Genomic DNA, 25,848 nt, shown 5'->3' with positions numbered 1-25,848 from the left:
AGCTTAAGTAAGTTCAGTGTAAGTTATGATTTTTACAATGGTTTTTATGATTTTTATAACAAAATTAAGTCATCTTCAATAATAATTTGGGATAATTATGGGTGATAACTATGTTTAAACCAGTGTCATTGCTTGCCAGTGGATTATACTGTATATTTTAGTGTTTGAACAGATTCACACGCTGAGGTGATGCATTATATCATCAATATAAGCATATACATCTTATTTGTTGCATTTTATAACCGTCTATAGTTGAAATGAACCAGTGTAATTTAATTTTCACACTCAAGATTTCATCCTGGTTTACTCTTATCTGTTCAGTGTCTTATATCATGGCACATTTTTATTTTTTGCAAACTAAAATCCAATGGAACCGCATCAGTAGACATTAACTGGTGAATCAGCTTCTGTGTCCTGTGGAAAGTAGTGCTGCAAGTTTTCTATCTTTTATTTAGCTTTTCTATATTTCTCAAAGTATTCTTTGCCTTTCATGTCTTCCAAATTAACAGGAAGCTTTCTGGTTTCTTATTTTTTTGAAGTATAAAGGAGACTGGTTTTTAAGGTTAACATGAAACACTGTTTACCACGCATTTCACTTCCATAAGGTGATTGTATTCTCAAATGAATTGAGGTATTCAACCTGAAACAATGTAGGAAAGGATTAGATTTTTTTCAATCAGAAATTAATTGGATCTTAAATGGTCAATTTCGAAGTCATGTTGACTTGAAAGCTGCTGTGGAAAAATGTCTGCATTGCTAACCGCACTATTTATTTAAATGACAATAAAATGATAGTATGCCATTTCTTTATTTTAAAAACGCACTCTAATGCACGGTACACATTCCCAGACAAAAGATGGCTCCTGAACGGTGGTCCTACGTCTTACAGTGAGAGAGGTTCAAAGACAGCCATTGTCATGGTCTTGCGAACAAAGATAATTGTAATATAAGAAAGCCTGAGATAATTTTCTGACAGTGTCAGACATTTAGCATGATCTTCTCACAGTGTGTTTGCTGCTACGACATGTGTCTACTGACTAGCCAATAAAAATGCAACATAAAATGGTGTATTGATCAATGCTACATGGCGCTTAAACTTAAAACCACTTACCTCAAGATCCGTTTACAAAATTGGCATGCCAAGTTAGCCTCTTTTCGCTAGCCATGACCACGTTCATATTCTCCTCTTTCGCTTCCTCCTCTTTTTTCAGTGCACATAAAAACCACAAAGTGTGATTCATCTTGCTCTATTTGTTTACCACTAGCGCATGCTGATAACGTTTTATTCTTCTATAACTTAACTTGCATTGTAGCCTATGATTCAATAGGTACCATCATCGTACAGTCTAAATACATGGCGTACCCGAGTTTATTAGATCCACGTCGTACAGTGTGATTTGAATTGATCTTAAGAGATTGGCCAAATCGCAGAGTTTGTAGCAGGCATAATGCTGGGGGTTGGGACCATAGATATGTATACAATGCCACAACATTGTGCAGCTTCTGGTTGTGAAACCGGCGAGATTTAAATTCCCGAAGAAATGGGATAACCTTTCACTGGTGATAATGTGTTGGCTTGTGTTTTAATATGTATGAACGCATTACTACAGGTTTTTATACTATCGTAATTTTTTAATGACATGTTAGCTAATGCCTTCGCCTTGTTGTATTGTGTTAGTTTAGCAAAATCATCTGCTGAAGTCTATTGCAGATATAGATAATCATGCATGCGTCTAACTTTGGTTGCAGACAATTTGCTCTCGAATTTTTGGCTTTGACTGTTCCAATGTGGAGGATGGCTTATGTATCACGGCCCATAGAAACATCTGTGTGTGTGTGTATATTATTTTAAATATATATATATTAGTCCTGACCCCCCACTAGGGGTCGCTCAAGATTTACCAGGGGTCACCAAGCTCACTCTAGTCTAAGGGTTACAAGTAGGGATGAAACGGTTACCAGTTTGATACAATTCCTTTTGAATGTTACAATAGGGGACTCCTGGAAAATAGGTTGGGAACCACTGCTCTAATGTAATAAAGACAGTTATGATAACAGGATGAATTATTTGCCCAATTATAGTCTACGTCTACCACCCTCTCTTTCTCTCTCTACACACTTGCACACACTTTCTCTTGGTGAGGTGTTGATGGAGTTTAGAAAGTGAAATCTCATCACTTTTCACTCACACACATTACTGTCTCGTCTGCTCCTAAATGTCCTTTTTTTTATGGAATCAGTGCTCGTCGGCGGCTGTTCAAAGAGCCTCATTTTATTAAACTCCCCTTCCAAAAAGGAACGTGTTATTGCTTAGAGCCAGAGGTTCCATTTTTATAGCTCACAAGCCTAAATAGAGAGCTCAGTTTTCTTTTCTTTTAGGTATCAATGTCATTTCAGATGTTTCTCCTATAATAATTTTGGAGAACTGAGTACGTGTACAGAGCTATACAATTTAAAAAATGTATATAAAATGTCATTTGGAGAATAATTTGAGCTTATATTGAGATCTCTGACTGTTATTGCAGACCTTGGTATCTTGAGAAATCTGAGCACAGTTTGTGACATTGTTTAGATCTCTTCTAAAACTCAAAAGAGACAAATATGCAATTTTTAGGGTATTTTTTTCTCAAGGGAAACATCTGATAAGTGATGGACTTAAGCAAAGGTCTCCATTTGGTCTCATTGCTATCTGGGAGAAACAAATGTGTGAAATCTGTAATTGTTTGAAAAACACGTACATCTCTCTCTGTCTTCTCTCAGGAGCTGTCTGAGGTGAACTCCACACAGGTGAGGAGTCAGACGAATACGGCGCGTGTGGACGGACTACGGCCGGGCACCATGTATGTGATGCAGGTTCGAGCCAGGACTGTTGCTGGTTTCGGCAAATACAGCAGCAAAATGTGCTTCCAAAGCCTCACAGATGGTACGAACCCCCACGCCAATGCCTGTGTGTGTGTGTGTGTGTGTGTGCGCGTGTGCGTGCGTGTGTGTGTGTGTGTGTGTGCGGAGGCACTCTTTGGATCTGGGTGATTTCATTCCTTGAGCAGATTTTTTTTTTAGAGTTGTGTCGAAAGAAACGCTCCACTATTCTATTTTTTATGCTCAGTATATTTTTGTATGATTACCACTAGTCCCTTTCACACGGAGATTCTGGAAAATACACTGAAAATGTGTCCCGGGATTTGTCCCGGATTCATTTGATTTTGGTTCATTCACACTGCCAATGATTTTCTGGAATCTGTGCGTGCATTCACACACATCCCGTAAAGATCCTGTAAAGTCATGTGACATCAGGATGTGACGTGTAATGTTTTAAGTTTGCTTTTGAGCTGAAAAACCACGATTGTACATTTTATTTCCTGATTCGATCATAAAATAGTGCATCGTCTATCTATCTATCTATCTATCTATCTATCTATCTATCTATCTATCTATCTATCTATCTATCTATCTATCTATCTAGCTGTCTAGCTGTCTATCTGTCTGTCTGTCTGTCTCTGTCTGTCTGTCTGTCATGCTTTGTTGTCTTATTTGTTCCTCCCAGCAAACTTTTTCATTCTTTCTAACACTGTCTTCACTCTCTTTCTCTCTGATTTTTTCTCTCTCTCACACGCTCTCTCAGCGGAAATGAGTGGATGTTTTTATTGTGTCTTAGGGCTCATTTCATTTATTAGTTCTGAAAACACACACACACAAAGGAAACATTCAGTTTGTTTCATTTGGGGTGTGTTTTATTTTTTACCAAGTCCAGTCTTTTTCTGTTTTGTTGATGATTTTTGGAAATTTAGGCCATTTCAAACTTTAAAATGAACAACAAGAAACATAAAGCGCCTCTCTCTCTCTCTCTCTCTCTCTCTCTCTCTCTCTCTCTCTCTCTCTCTCTCTCTCTCTCTCTCTCTCTCTCTCTCTCTCTCTCTCTCTCTCTCTCTCTCTCTCTCTCTCTCTCTCTCTCGTAACCTCTGTCTCTCTCTTTGGTTTGATTAATGGCGTTGTATCTGTAGTCTAGCATATCCTGCCTGACGACTGTGCCAGGGACACACACACACACGCACACACACACACACACACACACACACACACACACACACACACACTATGGATGCCAAGAGGGACTGGACTCTACAGGACAGAAAGACATCCGCCAGGCAGCTGGCTAGTTCCTGGAGCCACACACACACACACAGTTTACCTGTCCAGCTCACAGCTCACTCAACTGAACTGCACTGGCAATCTGGGACACACACACAAAGAGACACAGGTCTAATGTGAGAACATGGCCCTGTTGTTAGACAATGTGAAATATAGGGCCCTATTTTAACGATCTGAAACACAAGTATCAAACGCAAAACACAAGTAACTTTGTGGGCGGATCTCGAGTGCTGTTGCTATTATACCGGCGGGATAAATGACTCTTATGACTGATAAGTCTAAAATGGGTTGGTCTGAAGTTGCTACATTACTCATAGGTGTGGTTTGGGCGTAACGTGAAATAAACCAATCAGAGCATCATCTCACATTCTCTTTAAGAGCAGGCGCGCTTGTTCCATGGCGGATTGCTATTATAACGGCGGATTTGCCAGGCGCACGCCAGGAGCGGTTCACAGCCGAGGAGACCGACGTTCTCATCAGGGACGTAAAACACAGAGAAGTGATATTGTATGGGGATGGGAGAAACCCACCCAAATTAGCTTCGGTTAACGCCTCCTCTTTTCGCTGACCAAAGTCAATTGCGCTGGGTGCAAGATAGGGCCCATACTCTTACTTGACTATAATTTATGCACTTGGGCTTTACACCTGCAATCATGCATTTTAAAGACACTTTTATCCAAAGTCACTTACATTGCATTCAATGTATACATATTATCACTTAATGCATTCCCTAGGAATCAAACCCATGACCTTGGCATTGCTACAGCAGCACCATATTCTACTGTTTGAGCTACAGTATATGCAGGATACACACACTACACACATGCAACAAACACACAATGAACATAAGCACACACATCACATACACACATATGGATATAACAAACTTGCAAATCAGCATTTAAAATACACACTCAAAACATGCATGGCTTATTTGCATGTTTGTTGCGTGAGTGTGTGCATGATTTGTATATGTGTTTATGTTTTGCATGTTGCATTGTGTGATTTACATGTTTGATTTGTGTTTCAGTTGTGTGCAATCTGTGCATGTACTGCAAGTTTTGTTGTGTTTGTTGCATGTTCAGTGTGTTTGAGTATTTGCATGGCTTAATTGTATTGCTGCATGCATGTGTTGGTTTTGTGTATTTGCAACCCCTCAGTTTCAAACACCTGAACCTGGAACACAAAACAGTCATGCAAATCACACCAGCATGCAATACACATGCATAAGCATGCAACTAATTTACCCATGTCAGTATACATAAACAGACATGTACTCAAACAACAGACGGACTCACACATATACATACTGTTCATCACACAGTGCAGACAAATAGTATTTACACACTTAAACAAATTAAGTCAATATACAGATAGACAACGGTGATGTCACACTGATGAAGACAAAACTTCCTGTGCGTGTGTGCAGGCGTCTCCGTGCCGTCATACTCACTAAAGTAATTAGTGCCTGCATTCGCTCCGTGCCCGCTAACGGGTACATCCACTGGCATTCTGCCATGGCACGACATTCGTTACGACAATTAGCACCAATCACGAGGGAGAGAAGTCCACCTCACGCGCACACACCTTCTCCAGAATCACAACACATGCTCTCCCCGGAGTCTCTCGCTCTCTCGTTTTGACAGCCAGGTGTAATGACGAAGAAATGATTCTGTTAAATGAGGTGTGTTTAAGCCCAGTGCTCACAGAGACTGCTCTACTTCCTGTTGGCCATTATGGATTTAGCCAGCATGCTAAGAACGACCATCAGTGCACTTGTTTAAATCTAGTATGCTATGACACACACATGCAATGTTTCAATACACCGTCGTTCAAAGAAAAATTATTTGTGGAAAGTCACATGCCATTCAAAAGTTTGGGGTCGGTAAGATTGTTTTAATGTTTTTGAAAGAAGTCTCTGTTCCTGCATTTATTTGATCAGAAATACAATAAAAACAGTAATATTGTGAAATATAGTCCTATAGTATTAAGTAGAAATAATACTATAGTAGAAATATAGTATTAAGATGTGTTTTGGGCGATAGGTTCACAAGTAGACGAGGGAGACACATTCCAGTTTACTCCTGGTGTTTTAATCCATCTCTTTTGTCCAATTTCAAACACTTCTGTCCTGATTTCTTCGAGGGGAGGGTCTATGGGCTGGTAAATGAATGGGTTTTTTTCAAATCTTTCAATCTAATGGACAAAATAAGCTTGCGTTCCTCATAATGTTTACACATTAGGTCAGTAGGCAGAGAGAAGAGTAGAGAGTAGGTCTTTTGTTGCTGTTCAAACGCATTTGACCACATGAGCGTTTACACTAAGGAAGCAATCTGGTCAAATGCATTTTCGACTACCCCTGGAAATGGTCAAAAGTAGACAAGCTCAAAATATTTTAGACCCCGTTTACACCTGTATTTAGCGTCATCCACTTGTGATTGGATCGACCAAAACGCATCTTAATACCAGGTGTAAACAGGTATATAGTTCCAATATTAAAATAACCGTTTTCTATTTTAATAGTTTTTATTCATTCCTCTGATGGCAAAGCTGAATTTTCAGCATCATTACTCCAGTCTTCACATGATCCATCAGAAATCATTATAATATGCTGATTTGCTGCTCAAGAAACATTTCTTATTATTAACGGTTTAAAGATCAGTTGCTGGAAATGTATCCCCAAACTTTTGCACGGTAATGTGCAAAATGCAACTCGTACATGGCAAGTTTACATACAATGCAATGAAATTCATTAGTTTTTCATGTAGCTAGCAGCTTTTTCAAGAGATTAGATCCGTCTGTCGCACACGTAATGACAAATCATGATGTATATCAGTCTATCTTGCTCTATTCACCATGCGTCCTCTTGTTTCTTCCCCCCAGCTTTCTTTCCTATTCTATCTGATATTCTCTTTCTCTCTGTACCTTTCTATGTTTACATAGCTTCATGTAGCTAGCCACATTTTGTTTGTTTGTACTGTAGCTAACTATTAGTTAGCATGACTGCAATTTAGCTACTTAAAATCATGAGAAGCTTGTAGCTTAGCAAGCTACGGCCTCAAAGAACCACACAGATGGTTCATGTGTGAGCTGGTCGAGTGTTTGGCTGTATTTGAACATCGAGAATGGACATCCCATCCTCTTCTTTGTTGTTTTTAGATTGTGACGGTGGGATTTGCTGTGCTGATGGGCCGCACACTTCACTCACACACACTTCACTGGTCACTGTCATTCAGCTGTGTACCTTAAGTGTTTTTCCTTCCCTCTATTCATTCCATCTATCCTTTTCCATCACTCATTCTCAGTTGACATCTGTCAGCAACAGGCATTAGTATTACCTGACTGCCGTGTTTCAGCACTTCCTTTTGTATCATTGTATCTCTCTATTATCCCTCTCTCCCTTCTCCTCTATTTCTTCCAAAGCTCACACCTCCTCACAATTATTCATTCTCCTATTCTTGCGTTTTCCATATGACTTTGTGCCGCCTCCCCCTCTCTTTCATTCTCCTATTCATGCAGTCCATGAAATGCTTCCCTGAATAGGTTCTCTTGAAATGTTTTGTTTACGTTCTTTCATCCCCTATTTCATCTCTATAGGCAGTGGCCATTTCAGTTATTTCTGTAGCCTAATGCATCCTGTCTCTCTCTGTCTAGACGACTATAAATCAGAGCTGAGGGAGCAGTTGCCGCTGATTGCGGGCTCAGCCGCGGCTGGAGTGGTCTTCATCGTGTCTCTGGTGGCCATATCTATAGTCTGTAGCAGGTGAGTTTGCCATTATGGAGCCAGACATGTGGCTGCTGCATGTGCACGCAAGGACAGAAAGACATGAGCGAGTTCAGACTAGCTAAATGTGTTCCCGGTTCATCCTTTTACTTAAAACGTATGTAAAAATATACATTGTAAAATATCTGCAATGGAGTCATATACAAATGCTCACCAAGGCTTATGTAATCAAGAATACAGTTAAAAACAGTGATATTGTGAAATGTAATTACAATTTAAAAGAACTGTTTTCTGAATTAACATATATTAAAATGTAATTTATTCCTTTGATGGTAAAGCTGAATTTTCAGCATCATTACTACAGTCATCAGTGTCACATGATTCTTCAGAAATAATTCTAATATGCTAATTTGCTGCTCAAGAAACATTTCTTATTATTATCATCAATGTTGGAAACAGTCGTGCTTGTGGAAACTGTGATACTTTTTTTTTTTTTCAGGTTTTATTGATTAATAGAAAGTTCAAAAGAATACAATTTATTTAAAATATAAATGTTTTAACATTATAAATGCCTTTAATGTCATGTTTGATCAGTTTATTGCATCCTTGCTGAATAAACAATTCATTCCCACGACTTAGTAATACGTCAGCACATTTTACTAATTCATTCCCTTGATTTAATAAATTGTGGCCAGGTTGTCATAACTTGCTCCCTTCTTTATGTTAAATCAAATCTAGGGAACAAACTAGTGGCTGTGTAAAACACGGGGACCAATTCCTAATTTGTGGGAAGGAATTGTTCACTCATGGCCACGACATATGTATTTACTCTGGGCTCCGGACCAGTGATCTGTTAGTGTCATTCCATGTTTCAAATCCCATTGGTTAGAGTCAGTCTCAGGACTGCCACTACAGTAGCTCTCCTCAGAGCACAAGCATCACCTCATGCTGATAAATTGGTCTTTATATAAGTTGGTTCTTTGCTGTAGGGGAACATTAATGATGAGCGAGGTGATGCAATTCCTGTAAATAGTAAGCAATTCATGCTTTTAATCCACAAATAAAAGGAATTGTATATAATAAAAAAAGCAAACCAGAAATTTAGATCATAAAGCTTTTGAAAGGCCTTTTCTGTGCCTACCTATTATTGTGGTATTACTATTGAATATAGCACCCTAAATGACACACAAAGGCAAAGCTAACTGCGATTGGTCACTTGGCATGACATGTCAATCAAGTCTCTTCCTGACTTGAGTAGGTGGCTTTTTGCCAGAATAAACTGCCATTTGGCCCGAATTGACTTCCTTTTTGTATCCTTGACAACACCAGATCACCAAAACAACTATTCTCAAATAACGTCTGTGACCTACAAAATACCTCTGCCCCACTTAATACAGCGAATAAATGTTAGACACTTATAATGTGACACTATAGGGGCTTTCGCACCGGGTAGTTCTAGGAAACTAGCCACCAGGGTTGTTCCCCGAGAACTAATGACTCCCTTAGGAACATTTTCCTGGTTGCATTCGCAATTGCAAGTGACGTAAGCCGCGCTTGTTGTTGCGACTTTTATTTTGACGGCGCGGCGGACCTTTATTTTGACAGCGCTGAGAACGCCTGACCACACAGTGCTGGCATCATCCATGTTCATTAGTTTATGATCTGTCTAACAGTCCTGTCTAATACATTATTAGATAGAACTGTTATACATAGAAAGTAGACAGTATGTGAAAAGTTATTAGCGTATGCCATGTGGTTGATGTCCAGTGTTGCTAGCCGAGCAGAAAAGTGTTTTGATTGGCCCCCTCAAATTTGCGTTGGATTTTCTCCTTAGCGTAAAGGTAAAGAGCCCCATCTATCACTGTTTTCCGTGTTCGTAGAGTTAGTTTCTGGAGTAAATATATAGGCTATAATCTGTGTGTGTACACAACTAAAAAAAAAAAAAAAAAGGCGGGTACCGGTGGTTCACGTGCGTTCGGCCAGTCAGCATACACTAAAGTCACTGGTAGTTCCTATAGTGCTGGTTTAGACCCTACTCTGAAGTAGGAGCTAAATTAGTTCCTCCAAAAAGGAGTTCCTAGAACTAAAATCGTTCCTAGTTCCTGCGGTGCGAACACGCCAAAATCCGGGTACTTTCGCCAATAGTTCTAGGAACTATGAAAAGGTTCCTCCAGTGCAAAAGCCCCTATAAGGCTAACTCTAACCCTATAAGACTCAGACACTTGTTTCAGCCAGCCGAGCAAATCCAGATTATATGTTTTAATTTTATTTTCTCTCCCCCTTTTTCTCTCCTAGGAAACGAGCTTACAATAAGGAGGCTGTGTACAGTGACAAACTCCAGCACTACAGCACTGGCAGAGGTGAGCAAATCACTGTTAATGCTGACGGACATCTTTGTTTTATGCTCAGCTCTGCCCCTTCCTCTGGGGCAAACCCGACCTGAAAGGGGTTTTGAATATGAGCGAAAGCAAACAGAGAGGAAAACAGAAGGATAGAGATGTGAGGTTACAGGAAATGCCGGGGGATGCGGTGAAAAGGAGGAAAGGAACGAGGGATCGCTCCAGGCCTGTGCACTTTTTAGAAGCTGACATTAAAAAGCTTTTCCTACCTGTATACATCCCATAGCCCTCCAAGAAGCTTCAGGCTCATTAGGAACTAAGAACTCTCTCTCTCTCTCTCTCTCTCTCTCTCTCTCTCTCTCTCTCTCGATCTGCAAAACCAAATTTAATTAACGTAAGTGCAGACGAAAAAGTAAACAAATGATGTGACAGCCAGACTTGCACATCAAACAGACAATTTAGAAAGAGGAAAAAAGAACAGAGAACTGAGACTGTGAGAACATGATCTCGTTGTGAGGAGAGATATTCGGATAATTACTGTATCAGAATTTATTCAGTCTTGAATGTCAATGCACACAGTATGAGCTAAAAACTAAGAGAAAGACTCTTGACTATGAATATAATTGGCCAAAATGTCACAGACATCCTTGGGTTTTCTAACATTAGCATTATTAAAACTTATTTAAGGTGCTGGAATACAGAAGTGAACTTCATCAGTACTTTCAAACTTAATCCAGCAGGACATTTTTATGAATTACCCCCAGCACCAAGGACAGACTGTCTTTTGCAAAAATGGAACCACAGTTTCTACTAAAACAAAAAAGTTAATTTTACAGTTCATTTTAGTACTGTAAAATCATAATATATAATATTCAAAGAAGGAGTGTTATTTATTTATTCATTTATTGTTTTATTGTAGTATTAATGACTATGGTGTTTGGGTAAAAACTGGTTATCATACTGCATTTTTTTATTTCAGTTTTTATATATATATATATATATATATTTGATGACATACAATTATTAATATTGTATGTCATCAAATAATTATAAAAATAAAAATATTATTGTCTATTAAAATGAGGGACAGTGACCTCATATTCATTTAATACCTCATTAACTAACTGTTTTAATAACTACTTTTACATTTTTTATTTTTTATTTTATTTAGAGGACACTTTTATTCAAATTGCAAGCATATCACATTTCCCCATAAACTGAAGTTGAATTTGGACTGAAAATTAAGGACAGCGACCTCATATCCATTAATTACTCTGAGCTATTTGGACTAATATCCATTTATTGTTTCTAATGAAGGATATATATCTATCACTTCTATTGTTCTATCACTCAATTCTATTGTTCTGTCAGGACCACTATCATCAAATACGATTGACAGTTAGCATACAGTTAGGATTGGTGGTATGGTTTTGTTCTGGGCAAGAACTCCCTGCGCATCCGTGCAGCCTAGCATGGATAAGAGCTGCAATAACCCCCCTTAGGGTAAACAGAACAGAACCAACATGGATGTAATGCAGATATCATTAATTCAAGATCATCAATGTGTCACAGCTATTTCTGTAACTTTATTTTGCTGTTGTCACTAAGCTGGAACCTGGTTACAAATGAAACGTCCACCTCTCTCGTCCATCTCTCTCTCTCTCTCTCTCTCTCTCTCTCTCTCTCTCTCTCTCTCTCTCTCTCTCTCTCTCTCTCTCTCTCTCTCTCTCTCTCTAATGAGCCCCCTAAGGATCTGAAAGACTTAAATTGCTGTGAATGAAGAAAAATGAATGCTGGACATAAAATGGAAATATTGTTTTGTGTAAAATATTGATTTAAAACTTAATAGAGCCTTGCAATAGTGAGGCACCCATAATGTGGCAGAGTCATAATGGAGTATGCTTCATAACGCATGGCTTTTTAATACCAGAGAGATAGAGAAAAATCATCTTTCACCTGAGAGATCAGCGAGATGCAACTAATCTGATCTAAATAATGCTTACACTGTGTCAGACTCTCTGCATAAGAGCACAAATGGGCTGATGTTCTCAAAGCTTCTTAACCTGAGACAGATCCTTTTATGTATCAGGACGCATCAGAGACGGCTGTTCTTTCAAAGCTCAGAAACAATGCGATTACACAGTCCAGGGGTCAGGCGTTTGCAGTGTGTATGAAGTGTATTAAGATGCTCCTATTCACAAACCAAGATTAACAACATTAGATGGGAAAGACTACAGTAACTCATGATCAGAATTCGGATGTTCTACATCCGCCATGCTGTTACTGTCACGTGATCTACCAGCGTCAGTTGCGTTGCTTCTTCCATTAAAAAAATCCTCTCCCGTGGCCTCATGGGACAGTAAAGTGTCCATCAAATGCACACTTCAGAAACTTGACAGAAGTAGTAAGTCATCCGGGTACTTTTCACCTACTGTTTTTTGAATGTTTTGTATCTGGACATACTATTCTTTTGGCGTACTGTTTTTCGCATACTATACAGTAGGGGAGTATTTGATTTTGAAGTGTCTGTCCTCAGGGGCTTGGCCAGAAGTTTCTGTTGTTCTATCTCACAGGGTTTTTAGTGCATGTCCAGGTAGAAATGATGCATTCTGGTCTCTCTCTCTCTCTCTCTTGATTCTCTCTCTCCTGCGGGACTGGGGTTCAGTGGAGTGGCAGAGCAGCTGGCGTTCCAGGCACGCACGGATCAAGTGGCTATGAAATATTAACATATATATTTTTATTTCCCTTTCTCAGCCATAAGAAACGAGTGGAGCTGTTACGATGCATTACTCCAGAGGACAAGGGGAGATAAACTGTTTGCTATTTGAGTTATTGATGAACGAAAGCCGCATTTCTAAAATTAAAGCACTCTGTAGGTTTGTGCACGTTGTGTGTTTGAAATGAATAATTCAACAGACCTTCATGACATTTTTTTTCAGCTTAAAGGGTTCATATCATCCATTCCTTTCATCAGTTTTTCCCCCTGATGTCCACTTAAAATGTTAGTAAAGCTTTGAAATGACTAGGGACCTTGTTAAAATAAACTTCGACTTTTTGCTTCTAACTGCAGGATCCTTCAGAAGGATCTGCAGAACGGCAGGTGTTGCACACACTGAAGAACAGCACAACATTTGAAAGACACTTGTTAGTTTGGTGGTGTTATGGAATAAGAGCATATATTCTGCTTCATCCTCTGGTTTCTGATCACTGAATAGCCATGGTTGACGCTCAAAATTTGATTGGATGTATTAATGTTGGTCACACATTAGATTAGGGTCCAATTCTCACTATTATCTAACTTTTTCCTCAATGAACTCCTAATTACTGCTTATTAATAGTTAGTAAGGTAGTTGTCACGTTTAGGTATTGGGTAGGATTAAAGGATGTAGAATATGGTCATTACTAATAAGCACTAATAAACAGCCAATATCCTAGTATTATGCATGCTAATAAGCAACTAGTTAATCGTGAGAAATGGACCCTAAACTAAAGTGTTACCTACGTCTGATGTCAAAAGTCAAAAGATCTCAGAATGAGCCTTTATTTACAGCATACCTTTTTTCTATTTGCAGCATAAATGTTTCTATTTCTCAGCATAAATTATTTGTTTGTACTGGAAAGTAGGGCTATTAATCACATCCAAAATACAAATTTGTGTACTGTGTATAATTATTTTGTATATATAAATACACACACATGCATGTATATATTTAAGATATTTATATATAAAATATTTATATTTACAGTATCTCACAAAAGTGAGTACACCCCTCACATTCCAGCAAACATTTTAGTATATCTTCTCAAGGGACAATACTAGAAATTAAACTTGGATATATTTTAGAGTTGTCAATGTTCTGCTTGTATAGCAGTATATATTTACTGTCCTCTGAAAATAACTCGACATACACCCATTATTGTCAAAAAAGCTGGCAACAAAAGTGAGTACACCCTATGCAAAGCCACATGTCCTGTTCATCATGTTCATGTTTTTGTCTGCTTGACAGGACCATACAAATGTGTGTATCTTGTATTAGAGTACAATTCTCTCATACTGACCACTGGATGTTCAACATTTAAGGATTTGAGAATTAGAATTGTTACTCTCCACAAAGATGGCCTAGGCTATAAGAAGATTGGTAACACCCTGAAACTGAGTTACAGTTCTGGCCAGGGTCATACAGAGGTTTTCCAAGACAGGTTCCACCCGTAACAGGCCTTGCAAGGGTCAATCAAAGAAGTCGAGTCCTCGTGCTGTGTGTCAGGTGCAGAAGCATGATGCATGATTCCTGCTAGCATTGCTTTAGAGGTTGCAGAAGCGGAAGGTCAGCTTGTCAGTGCTCAGACCATACGCCGCAGTCAGTTTGCATGGCTGTCGTCCCAGAAGGAAGCATCTTCTGAAGCTGGCTCACAAAAAAGCCCACAAACAGTTTGCTGAAAGCAACCTTTCCAAGAGTATGAATTACTGGATCCATGTCCTGTGGTCTGATGAGACTAAGATAAACTTGTTTGGCTCAGATGGTGTCCAGCATGTGTGGCGATGCCCTGGTGAGGAGTACCAAGAAAACCGTGTCTTGCCTACAGTCGAGCATGGTGTTGGTAGCATCATGGTCTGGGGCTGCATGAGTGCTGCTGGTTCTGGGGAGCTGCGCTTCATTGAGGGAAACATGGATTCCAACATGTACTGTGACATTCTGAAGCAGAACATGATGCCCTCAATTCAGAAACTGGGCCGAACGGCATGATAACGACCCCAAACACACAACGCCAAGATGACAACTGCCTTGCTGAGGAAGCTGAAGGTGATGGAGTGGCCAAGTGTTTCTCCAGACCTGAACCCTATTGAGCGTCTGTGGGGCGTCCTCAAGCGGAAGGTGGAGAAGCACCATGTGTCTAACATCCATCAGCTCCGTGATGTCATTATGGAGGAGTGGAAGAGGATCCCAGCAACAACCTGTGCAGCTCTGCTGAACTCCATGCCCAGGAGGATTAAGGCAGTGCTAGATAACAATGGTGCTCACACAAAATATTAACACTTTGGACACAGTTTTGACATGTTCACTTAGGGTGTACTCACTTTTGTTGCCAGCTATTTTGACAATAATGGCTGTATGTCGAGTTATTTTCAGAGGACAGTAAATATATACTGCTATACAAGCAGAACATTGACTACTCTAAAGTATATCCAAGTTTAAGTTCTATAGTATTGTCCCTTGAGAAGATATACTAAAATGTTTGCTTGAATGTGAGAGGTGTACTCACTTTTGTGAGATACTGTATATATAATATAAATTATATGTAAATATATATACAGTATATACATGCAAATATTTCTAAAATATATACATGCATGTTTGTGTATTTATATATACAAAATAATTATACACAGTACACACACACATATATTATGTGAACACTTTTTTTTTCTTTCTTTTTTTGGATGCGATTAATCGCGATTAATCCTTTCACAGCCCTACTAGACAGAAAGTTTTAACTTGAACTATGTTTTCATAGTATGTAAAGCTCTTTTATTTCAAAATTTAATTTCCATTTGCCATTTAATTTCTAACAATAATAATGAGACATATTTTTGAGTGAATATTAAGTAAGAAATAAAGGGCTTGATTTTTTTGAACATCTATTGATATTTGATTGACTGTCAATATGTTTGTGTTATGTTATTTATTAATATTATTTTCCCCTGCTCACATGGCATTGAAAGAACAGCTGATTCCAGCAGTCAAGAAAGTAATTATATTTTCATGATTTTCAAGATCATGAAAACCTACATTTCTTCTTTATAATAACATGCACTGTTGAATCATGCCCAATACAATTCTTCATTATTTATTAAGTAAATAGGGCGAATCTTGATACATTTCACAGTGTTGTCTGGACTCCATAGGGCTGTCAGTCGAGTGTGTGCAGGATGGGTTATTATCGTGCCGGAAGACTTGAATGTTTCTTGGCCTTCCTGTTACGCTAGGTGACATTCCCTGGTCTCTCCGCCCTCCAGCGTCCGAGTCAGCGCTCCTCTCTTCTGAAGCAGACATTAGCCTGTGTCTTTCAGTGTGATTGCATCAGCTTGCACACCTGCTTTTGGGTCTTTTTCTTATTGGACAGCGGATATGAACACCTCCTTTTAGAGCTCGTTTAATGTTTGTTTTATTTGTGTGGGTTGCTGGTTCTCTCTGATTCTGTGAGATTACTTTCTGCATCCTCGATGTTTACACATGAAGTTTCATCTTCTGCCATAGAGAGCAGTTTGATAGCATGTCTGCGTTATCTGTTTATGAGGTCCTGTGTTGGATGAAGGCAGAAGAGAATTTGATTCGGCTCTATTGGAGAAGCAGAGAGAGAGAGAGAGAGATTCACTGCAACCATCTTGTGTTCCACTGCTGTTTAATGATGTCATAGTCAGCAGCTATGATTCCATAATGTTTTTAAAGGGAAAAAATGGAAGAAATAAACACATCAATATATCTATTCCTTGTACGACCTTCTAGGGTCATAGTGCTGGAGCCTATCCCAGTTTCTTTTAGGCCAGAGGCAGGGGAAAGCACCCTGGACAGATGGTCAGTCCATCACAGGGCTCACACACACACACACACACACACGTTTGACTCTCCACTCCACCTAACCTGCACATGTCTTTCTTCCTTAAAAACTAATGAGACACCTTTGAATGATGTTTTCCTTACAGTTACAATGAAACTTTTAAGCTTCATAGGGGATGCTAAAGCACCATACGTATGTTAATAAAAATTAGTCCAAATGATTTGTGTGAACTACTTTTAATGCTTCATCGCTGATATTCTAGAATGCAGATGTTCAAGAACTGAATGGTTAACGAAACTGAATGTCATTTGGTGCCAGTATTTTTATTGAAATCAATTCATAACCCTATTTATGTCAGTGTTTTTTACGAGAAACTATTGTTGTCATCAGCACCAGGCGATGGGTGCAGTAATTATTTTCATATTTCAGATAAATCCACTCAGTTTTAGATTGCCTCTTGTTTAACCACTCACATTGAATTTGTTTATTTACTGATTCGATAAATGCATTAAAACAGAAATGGTTTATAATAATGTGCTCAGACTTGACCTCCTTTCATTATCGTCATAAAATAGATTTACCATAATGTTTTTACAACTGCACTGAAATTAAGACTTTTATTAACACTTTGCGAAAGAAACTTCAGAGCATTTCATTGAGCTGTGTGATTCTGTTGTGTTCTAGAACTCACTTTGAGGCCCGATCTTTCTAACTGCCACACTCCCATGGGCTGCCCGACCCTGCCAGGCTCTCCGGGGATGAAGATCTACATCGACCCCTTCACCTACGAAGATCCAAATGAAGCCGTCAGGGAATTCGCCAAGGAAATAGATGTCTCCACTGTCAAGATTGAAGAAGTTATTGGGGCAGGTGTGTGGTGTGTTTCTGCTATGTGTGCATGTGTAAATGCATGAATCACATTATGACTTTTTAGAGCAAAAAGCTTTAAAATGGCATAGACATTTTGAATGCTATTGATATAACAGTTTTCAGATATTAAAAAAAACATGAATATTTAAGTTTTTAAACATTTATTATTAAATAAGTAAAAAAATAAACATCTAATTAATCACAATTTAATTTCACATTAAATTCGTCTGAGAAATGATCCCCAAAAGATCATTTAGGGCCCCTTTTTAACAATCTAAGCACAGGGCGCAAGTTCACTTATGGCGTGTGTCCGAATCCACTTTTGCTAGTGTAACGACGGGAAAAATGGTCGGCGAGCCAGGCGCATGGCCTGAAAGGGTTGTCCCTATTCTGTTAATTGAGTAATGGGTGTGTTTTTGGATTTACGTGCATTAAACCAATCAGAGTCTCATCTCCCATTCCATTTAAATGCCAGTTGCGCTCGCGCCATGGCAGATTCGCTATTTACATGACGGAATTTGATAGTGGAAAAACCGAAGCCGTCTCCAAAGCGCAAACGGAACTGCTCGTGTGCGAGGTAAAAGTGTGCAAACAGACCATCTATGGGACAAGCCGGATTCCACCTTATCTTTATGTACACAATAATAATATTTTACATTGTAATCCTTTTATTTTAAATATTTGGCATGTTTGTGTGCTGTTGTATGTCCCTGTGTGTTTAATAAGCAGAGTGTACGCGTGTTGTGGACCCGCCTATAGGCGCACATTACTAACACGCTCTTTAAATAACAAAAAAAATAATATTGTGCCATTGCCTTTAGACCAGGTTTCAGTTGGTCAATGGCGCAGTCTATTTCTGTTGCCTCAAAATAGCAAAGTGCCAACAATGCGCCAGAACACACCTTGTTTTCAGACCAGCATGCCCATGGGCGCACAAATGGGAGCAAATGCATTTGCTATTTAAACAACGTGGCGCAGGACATGAAAATGATAACTGCGTCAGGCTGAAACTAGCAAAAAACATTGCGCCGGGTGTAAGATAGGTCCCTTAAAGTCATTATTGTGTTAAATGAGAAAAGCATCAAATATTCAATACAAAAAGTAGCTTTAGAAAGAAATATTTGATTTAATTCAACATATAATTTATTACACATAAACTTTTATGCTACAACGGACATATATATATATATATATATATATATATATATATATATATATATATATACAGTGAGGAAAATAAGTATTTGAACACCCTGCTATTTTGCAAGTTCTCCCACTTGGAAATCATGGAGGGGTCTGAAATTGTCATCGTAGGTGCATGTCCACTGTGAGAGACATAATCTAAAAAAAAAAAATCCAGAAATCACAATATATGATTTTTTAACTATTTATTTGTATGATACAGCTGCAAATAAGTATTTGAACACCTGTCTATCAGCTAGAATTCTGACCCTCAAAGACCTGTTAGTCTGCCTTTAAAATGTCCACCTCCACTCCATTTATTATCCTAAATTAGATGCACCTGTTTGAGGTCGTTAGCTGCATAAAGACACCTGTCCACCCCATACAATCAGTAAGAATCCAACTACTAACATGGCAAAGACCAAAGAGCTGTCCAAAGACACTAGAGACAAAATTGTACACCTCCACAAGGCTGGAAAGGGCTATGGGGAAATTGCCAAGCAGCTTGGTGAAAAAAGGTCCACTGCTGGAGCAATCATTAGAAAATGGAAGAAGCTAAACATGACTGTCAATCTCCCTCGGACTGGGGCTCCATGCAAGATCTCACCTCGTGGGGGCTCAATGATCCTAAGAAAGGTGAGAAATCAGACCAGAACTACACGGGAGGAGCTGGTCAATGACCTGAAAAGAGCTGGGACCACCGTTTCCAAGGTTACTGTTGGTAATACACTAAGACGTCATGGTTTGAAATCATGCATGGCATGGAAGGTTCCCCTGCTTAAACCAGCACATGTCAAGGCCTGTCTTAAGTTTGCCAATGACCATTTGGATGATCCAGAGGAGTCATGGGAGAAAGTCATGTGGTCTGATGAGGCCAAAATAGAACTTTTTGGTCATAATTCCACTAAACGTGTTTGGAGGAAGAAGAATGATGAGTACCATCCCAAGAACACCATCCCTACTGTGAAGCATGGGGGTGGTAGCATCATGCTTTGGGGGTGTTTTTCTGCACATGGGACAGGGCGACTGCACTGTATTAAGGAGAGGATGACCGGGGCCATGTATTGCGAGATTTTGGGGAACAACCTCCTTCCCTCAGTTAGAGCATTGAAGATGGGTCGAGGCTGGGTCTTCCAACATGACAATGACCCGAAGCACACAGCCAGGATAACCAAGGAGTGGCTCTGTAAGAAGCATATCAAGGTTCTGGCGTGGCCTAGCCAGTCTCCAGACCTAAACCCAATAGAGAATCTTTGGAGGGAGCTCAAACTCCGTGTTTCTCAGCGACAGCCCAGAAACCTGACTGATCTAGAGAAGATCTGTGTGGAGGAGTGGGCCAAAATCCCTCCTGCAGTGTGTGCAAACCTGGTGAAAAACTACAGGAAACGTTTGACCTCTGTAATTGCAAACAAAGGCTACTGTACCAAATATTAACATTGATTTTCTCAGGTGTTCAAATATTTATTTGCAGCTATATCATACAAATAAATAGTTAAAAAATCATACATTGTGATTTCTGGATTTTTTATTTAGATTATGTCTCTCACAGTGGACATGCACCTACGATGACAATTTCAGACCCCTCCATGATTTCTAAGTGGGAGAACTTGCAAAATAGCAGGGTGTTCAAATACTTATTTTCCTCACTGTATATATATATATATATATATATATATATATATATTTTTTTTTTTTTTTTTTTTTTTTTTTTTCAGAAGCTACATCTGAATTGGTATTTAGATATATTTACAGAACAAAATAGTTTGGTTACCAACATTCTTCAAAATATCTTTTATTATGTTCTGCAAAAGAAAGAATGCCATACAGGTTTAAAATGTGGTGAGGTTGAGTAAATGTAAATAAACAGAATTATCCCCAAATTATGAAATATTTATTTTTTTAGTGGAATGATTCTCTAAATAAGAAACCAAATCTGCCAATAGCGGGCGGTAAATGTCTAAATGAATAAGTCATTGAGTAATTTATTCATTTGATTCTTTCAAGCAGCTGATTCATTCAGGAATGAAGTAAATGACTCTCTTTATGAATGGGCCATTGAATCATTGGTTCACCCGATTGATTCTCGTAAAACTCATATTCATTAACAAAGATTAATAAATGCTCTATAAGTGCAGTTCATTATTAATTAATGTAAACTAATGTAGTTAACTAATGTTAACTAATGAACCTTTTATTGTAAAGTGTTACCATATGATATATATATATATATACAGTGTTAGACAGGGGCTTTTCTGGGACAGATTTGAAGCACATATACCTCTCTGAACTTTTATGTACCCTCAGTATGTCTGCATTTACTCACAAACACAAGAAAGACACACAACACAGCATCCTGAAGGTCTCTGCTCTTCTCCTCGTCTCTTTGCCGAGTCATGGTGAAGACGAGTTATGACTCACAGTCTGCTCTGATGCAGAAAGCTCAAGTTAATCCACTGATGCACCTCATATGGATTTCACACAGATCATAACAAATACTCTCAACCTTTTAGCACTAAAACTCAAATCAAAGTTGATAGAGTTTCTCTTTAACCAATCCCTTACTATTTTTTCTTGAGTTATATTGATTTTATAACACTTCTGGCGCCATATAAATAATCGAGCTTGGTTTTGTTCCAAAGTTGCTTCTAGTGAAGTTATTGTATGCAACCTGGGGTTTAGTGACATGCTGAATGTCAGAATGAACCCAGTGACTCAATCATGAGTCACATCCACATGTTTGGGAGCTGCAGTTTTTGTGATAACAGCCCAAATCCTTAACATTTTAAGCTACCACATATGAACTGTTTGAATAATTTTGGAGGTTAATTTGGTAACTATATTTTTAGTTCTCTAGAGTTAACATTAGTCCAGTCCCAAGCTAAGGCCCTGCCCCAAATTGCACACTTCATATGGACATTCGGTCTTGTGGACTTACAATGGCTGCCACATGTCCGTTAAGTCCATGAGACTGTAGGATGTCCCATTTAGTCATTTTAGGTTTCAGAAGGGTTCTCATGAGCGCCCCTTTGTGGTCGATATGCGCCCTCGATGCGCACTTTTGACTCCTTTCCGACAGTCAAAGTGGCGTTACGTCACAAAGGTGTGGACTCAGAGGAAGACCTTGAGTGTTTAGGGTGGTTTACTTATCAAATGGTTTACTTAACATGGAAAAGTTACAGACATCAGCTTGATTAAATCCTGAAATTCAGCGATAATACTCTCAATTTTTTACTTAAACTTTGGGACTTTTAAGGCTTCTTTATTTGCTATTTGCTTTAGAAGTTATGTAACATCCAAATTCACTTGGATTGACCAATACAGAAATGTTTTTGCTGAATCACTGAAGTTAATTTTCAATTGGGGCAGTTCGTTTTAAGGATAAATTCAAGTAAGTACATAAGTGATTCTCCATCATGGAGTCAAACAATATAACTTCTCAAATTTGACTTGCAATCATTGACATAGTTCCGACAGGTTTTGTTTTTGGGAATCCAATTTGCTGTGTAATTTATTGATTCAAAGCTCTTTCTACTCCTCCAAACATACACATTCCTATCCATTGAACTGTGAAGTTTTAATCTACTGTCTTTTAGTTATGAGCTTGGATCTTTTACCACTTTATTGTTTTTATGGTCTAAATACTCATTCTTCCTCTCTCTGCGCCCCAGGTGAGTTTGGGGAAGTATATAAAGGTAGACTGAAACTGCCTGGAAAACGAGAGATCTACGTTGCCATCAAAACACTGAAGGCGGGTTATTCTGAGAAGCAGAGACGCGACTTCCTGTCTGAGGCATCAATCATGGGGCAGTTTGATCACCCCAACATCATTCGCCTTGAAGGGGTGGTCACCAAAAGCCGGCCGGTCATGATCGTCACAGAGTTCATGGAGAACGGGGCACTCGACTCTTTCCTTAGGGTAAATGCAACATCCAAAACAAGCACACTCTGTCTCTCTCTCTATATATATTTTCTTTCTGTTTCATTCTTTCTCTCTGGCATGGAGAAGTACACTGCTTAATCGATGTTCAGCCCGTTTTTTTCAATCTCATGGATTGGTTCTCCCTAGCTTTGATCTGGTGCCACAATAAAGGTTCTCTTTGAAGTCGGCTTAAAAATCCACCACATCCGAGTAGCGTCACCATCGATCCACACCCCCACCCCTGTTTGTTATCGTGCGTTCAGTTCAAAGCTTTCACTTGCGCAACATGCCGACTGTGTACAGAAGTTTCGAAGGAACCCCACTATGTGCTGTTAACATGTTTTAGACGGCTATTGATGAAGAGTGTTAAACACAAATGGTGCTCAAAAAAATAAATCAATATGTTTATTTCATGGTTGTGCAAATACTTTATTATAATTATTTTATTTATATTTATTTTGTCCGTGCTGCTGTTAATCTCAAATTATTGAAGAGTTTGCCTTTGTGTGAAATTATCATTTTATTTAATTAACGTTTCTAAAAGTACATCCATGTCTCAGAACGACTTTCAGCTGTTTGATTTCATGCTAATTGCAACAGCATCTATCTATCTATCTATCTATCTATCTATCTATCTATCTATCTATCTATCTATCTATCTATCTATCTATCTATCTATCTATCTATCTATCTATCTGTCTATCTATCTATCTCTCTGTCTCTCTGTCTGTCTGCCTATAAATTACATTAAGTTTGTTACATTTAAATTTTAATTGGAGTTCTACATCTTGCTTGCTACCCCTATTCAAATTCAACTCAGTCAAGGAACTGAACTGAAATTTTAAAGGGACTCAGTTCAGTTCTGAATGGTGCTCAACTCTGATTGTAACCCTAAAGTCTGATTGGTTGATACAAATTTCCTTCTAGAAACAAGTATGTTGATCCTAGAACATGTCCTACTTTTTAAGCTTTTTGAACTAGAGTGAAACAGAAATAGATGCTTAAATTTTTCAGTAACCACCAGATAGAACCAAAAATGTGTACAACACTGAGAGCTCATTTGATTGAGCTTTGACATATTGGTGAATGTCATGTGATTGTGTTGTGTGGTAGCAAAACGACGGGCAGTTCACGGTGATCCAGCTGGTGGGGATGTTGAGGGGAATTGCTGCAGGGATGAAGTATCTGTCGGAAATGAATTACGTCCACCGAGACCTGGCTGCCCGCAACATCCTGGTCAACAGCAACCTCGTGTGCAAGGTGTCGGACTTCGGCCTATCCCGTTATCTGCAGGAAGACACCTCTGACCCCACCTACACCAGCTCACTGGTAAGACTTTGTCAGACTCACCACTTCATTTTAACAGAAGATAATAGGTGCCATGATTGGCACTTTTGCTTGAAATAATTGAAAAGACAGGTATACTGTACTTCATTTCCATTCTTTGGTTTTATTTTCTCATTCTTATTTGCTTTATTGTATTTTATTTCCTAAAATGTCTCCAGAATGAAACAGTGCATTGTCTCCCTGACAGCACACGACCATTTCCTGAAAAAAAACTGCATTTAAATTCTGCATTTGATTGAACAAAGCCAAGTGACTGGACTTCCAATAGCCTGTCTCCCCAAATGGAGTGCTCAGACTTCCAGATTTCTCTATTATGTATCATTAATAGGCATCCAAGGCATCATTAGCCCTCCTGTGCTGCAGATCTTTAATATTAATATGAAATACTATTTTCTCCTGCCTCCTTAAAGACTCTCTATTCAGAGCACTGTGATATTTCTGGTACCGTGGATTCACCACGTTGGTAATTATCTGGGTTTACTGATAATTCATTGTCTTGTTCCGTCTTATCAGACCCTGTTATGATTTCTGTATTCAGGCTAGTTTCGGAGGAGCTGGTACATTGACAGTCACACTTTTAGCAGGGTCAACCATTTCAATGCATAATTCCTCTGCACTGCAGAAAAACAGCCCTAGGTCACATCCTTTATTGAACGTGTTTTAAATTCACTTCAGACCTCTCATCGAAATGTCCCATGCATTGTAAGCAAACAATTTCATCTTTTACACTCGGGTGGTTCCTCGGCGCTGGTGATCAGAGATGTGAGGCGGATGATAAGGAGACGAGACAACAGACAGGGAATATTTAGCTAACGTTTTGTCTCTCTTGAAACGTGTGAAAGCTCATTAAGCCCCAAAGGCAGCCGCCATTCACAAACAGGATGTCCTGTGGTGACTGTTGATTGACAGGGATATGCGGCAAAGGTGTGAACTGGGGTGCGATACTGATGTGACATCTCTGTCTTCCTTACTGATACAGGGAGAATTTAATTACCCCCCAGGGTTTTTTGGGGGGCATTTTTGTTCACTTGTCAACATTTTGTGCCCTTTGTTTGTTAGCCTGGTTTAGGTTGATAAAATTATGCGACATAATCTATCCATCCATCCATATTTCTGATCTATCTGTCTGTCTGCCTGTGTGTCTGTGTGTCGGACATAGTAGTTGTAGCTTGACCTTTCTCTTTACTGAGTTCTTTGCATTGGGGAACGTTGACACCAGTCATGTGAAAGGGAATTCAGTGTTTTGCTCCATTGATGGTGCTGTAGAATTTATCCAAGGATTCACAGAAGACATGAAGGTTTAAGTTTCTGTGATGTGATGTGATTAAAACACAAATACACACACATCCATCCATCCATGCAGTGCTGATCTTTCAGGTTGTTTGACTATGTTGCTTCATCTGTCACTCTGTCAACTCTTTCACCAATTAATCACTCTCTGCGTCCAATATCACTGTTTTATCAAAGGACACAGGCTTTCCCATCAAGCACTCCTTTTTAGTGACAGAACACTGATTAGGTACATTGACTGTGAGTGTGCTTATCTATCTATCTATCTATCTATCTATCTATCTATCTATCTATCTATCTATCTATCTATCTATCTATCTATCTGTCTGTCTCTCTGTCTGTCTGTCTGTCTGTCTGTCATTCTTTCTATATGTCTGTCTGTCTGTCCATCCATTCGTCTGTCCATAGCTGGATAGAAAAATGTAATACCTAAACAGCTCAGTCACATTCAGTCATTCAGTCTGGACACA

General features: G+C 39.0%; 1 protein-coding gene across 1 annotated transcript in view; it reads left to right on the top strand.

Annotated features, from left to right (window-relative positions):
- ephb1 (EPH receptor B1) overlaps positions 1 to 25,848 on the top strand; it is a 240,319-nt gene that overhangs the window by 196,859 nt on the left and 17,612 nt on the right. The window contains exons 7-12 of the mRNA XM_084119768.1: positions 2,761 to 2,923; positions 7,804 to 7,912; positions 10,169 to 10,233; positions 17,455 to 17,640; positions 22,491 to 22,738; positions 23,855 to 24,070. Of these exons, the coding sequence (XP_083975894.1) occupies positions 2,761 to 2,923; positions 7,804 to 7,912; positions 10,169 to 10,233; positions 17,455 to 17,640; positions 22,491 to 22,738; positions 23,855 to 24,070 (987 nt within the window). The remainder of the gene's footprint in view (positions 1 to 2,760; positions 2,924 to 7,803; positions 7,913 to 10,168; positions 10,234 to 17,454; positions 17,641 to 22,490; positions 22,739 to 23,854; positions 24,071 to 25,848) is intronic.

Source organism: Abramis brama, assembly GCF_963993115.1.
Source record: "Abramis brama genome assembly, chromosome: 7".
Lineage (NCBI taxonomy): Eukaryota > Metazoa > Chordata > Actinopteri > Cypriniformes > Leuciscidae > Abramis > Abramis brama.
Note: the sequence above shows the minus strand (reverse complement) of the source record. Positions and strands in the feature narration are given on the sequence as shown.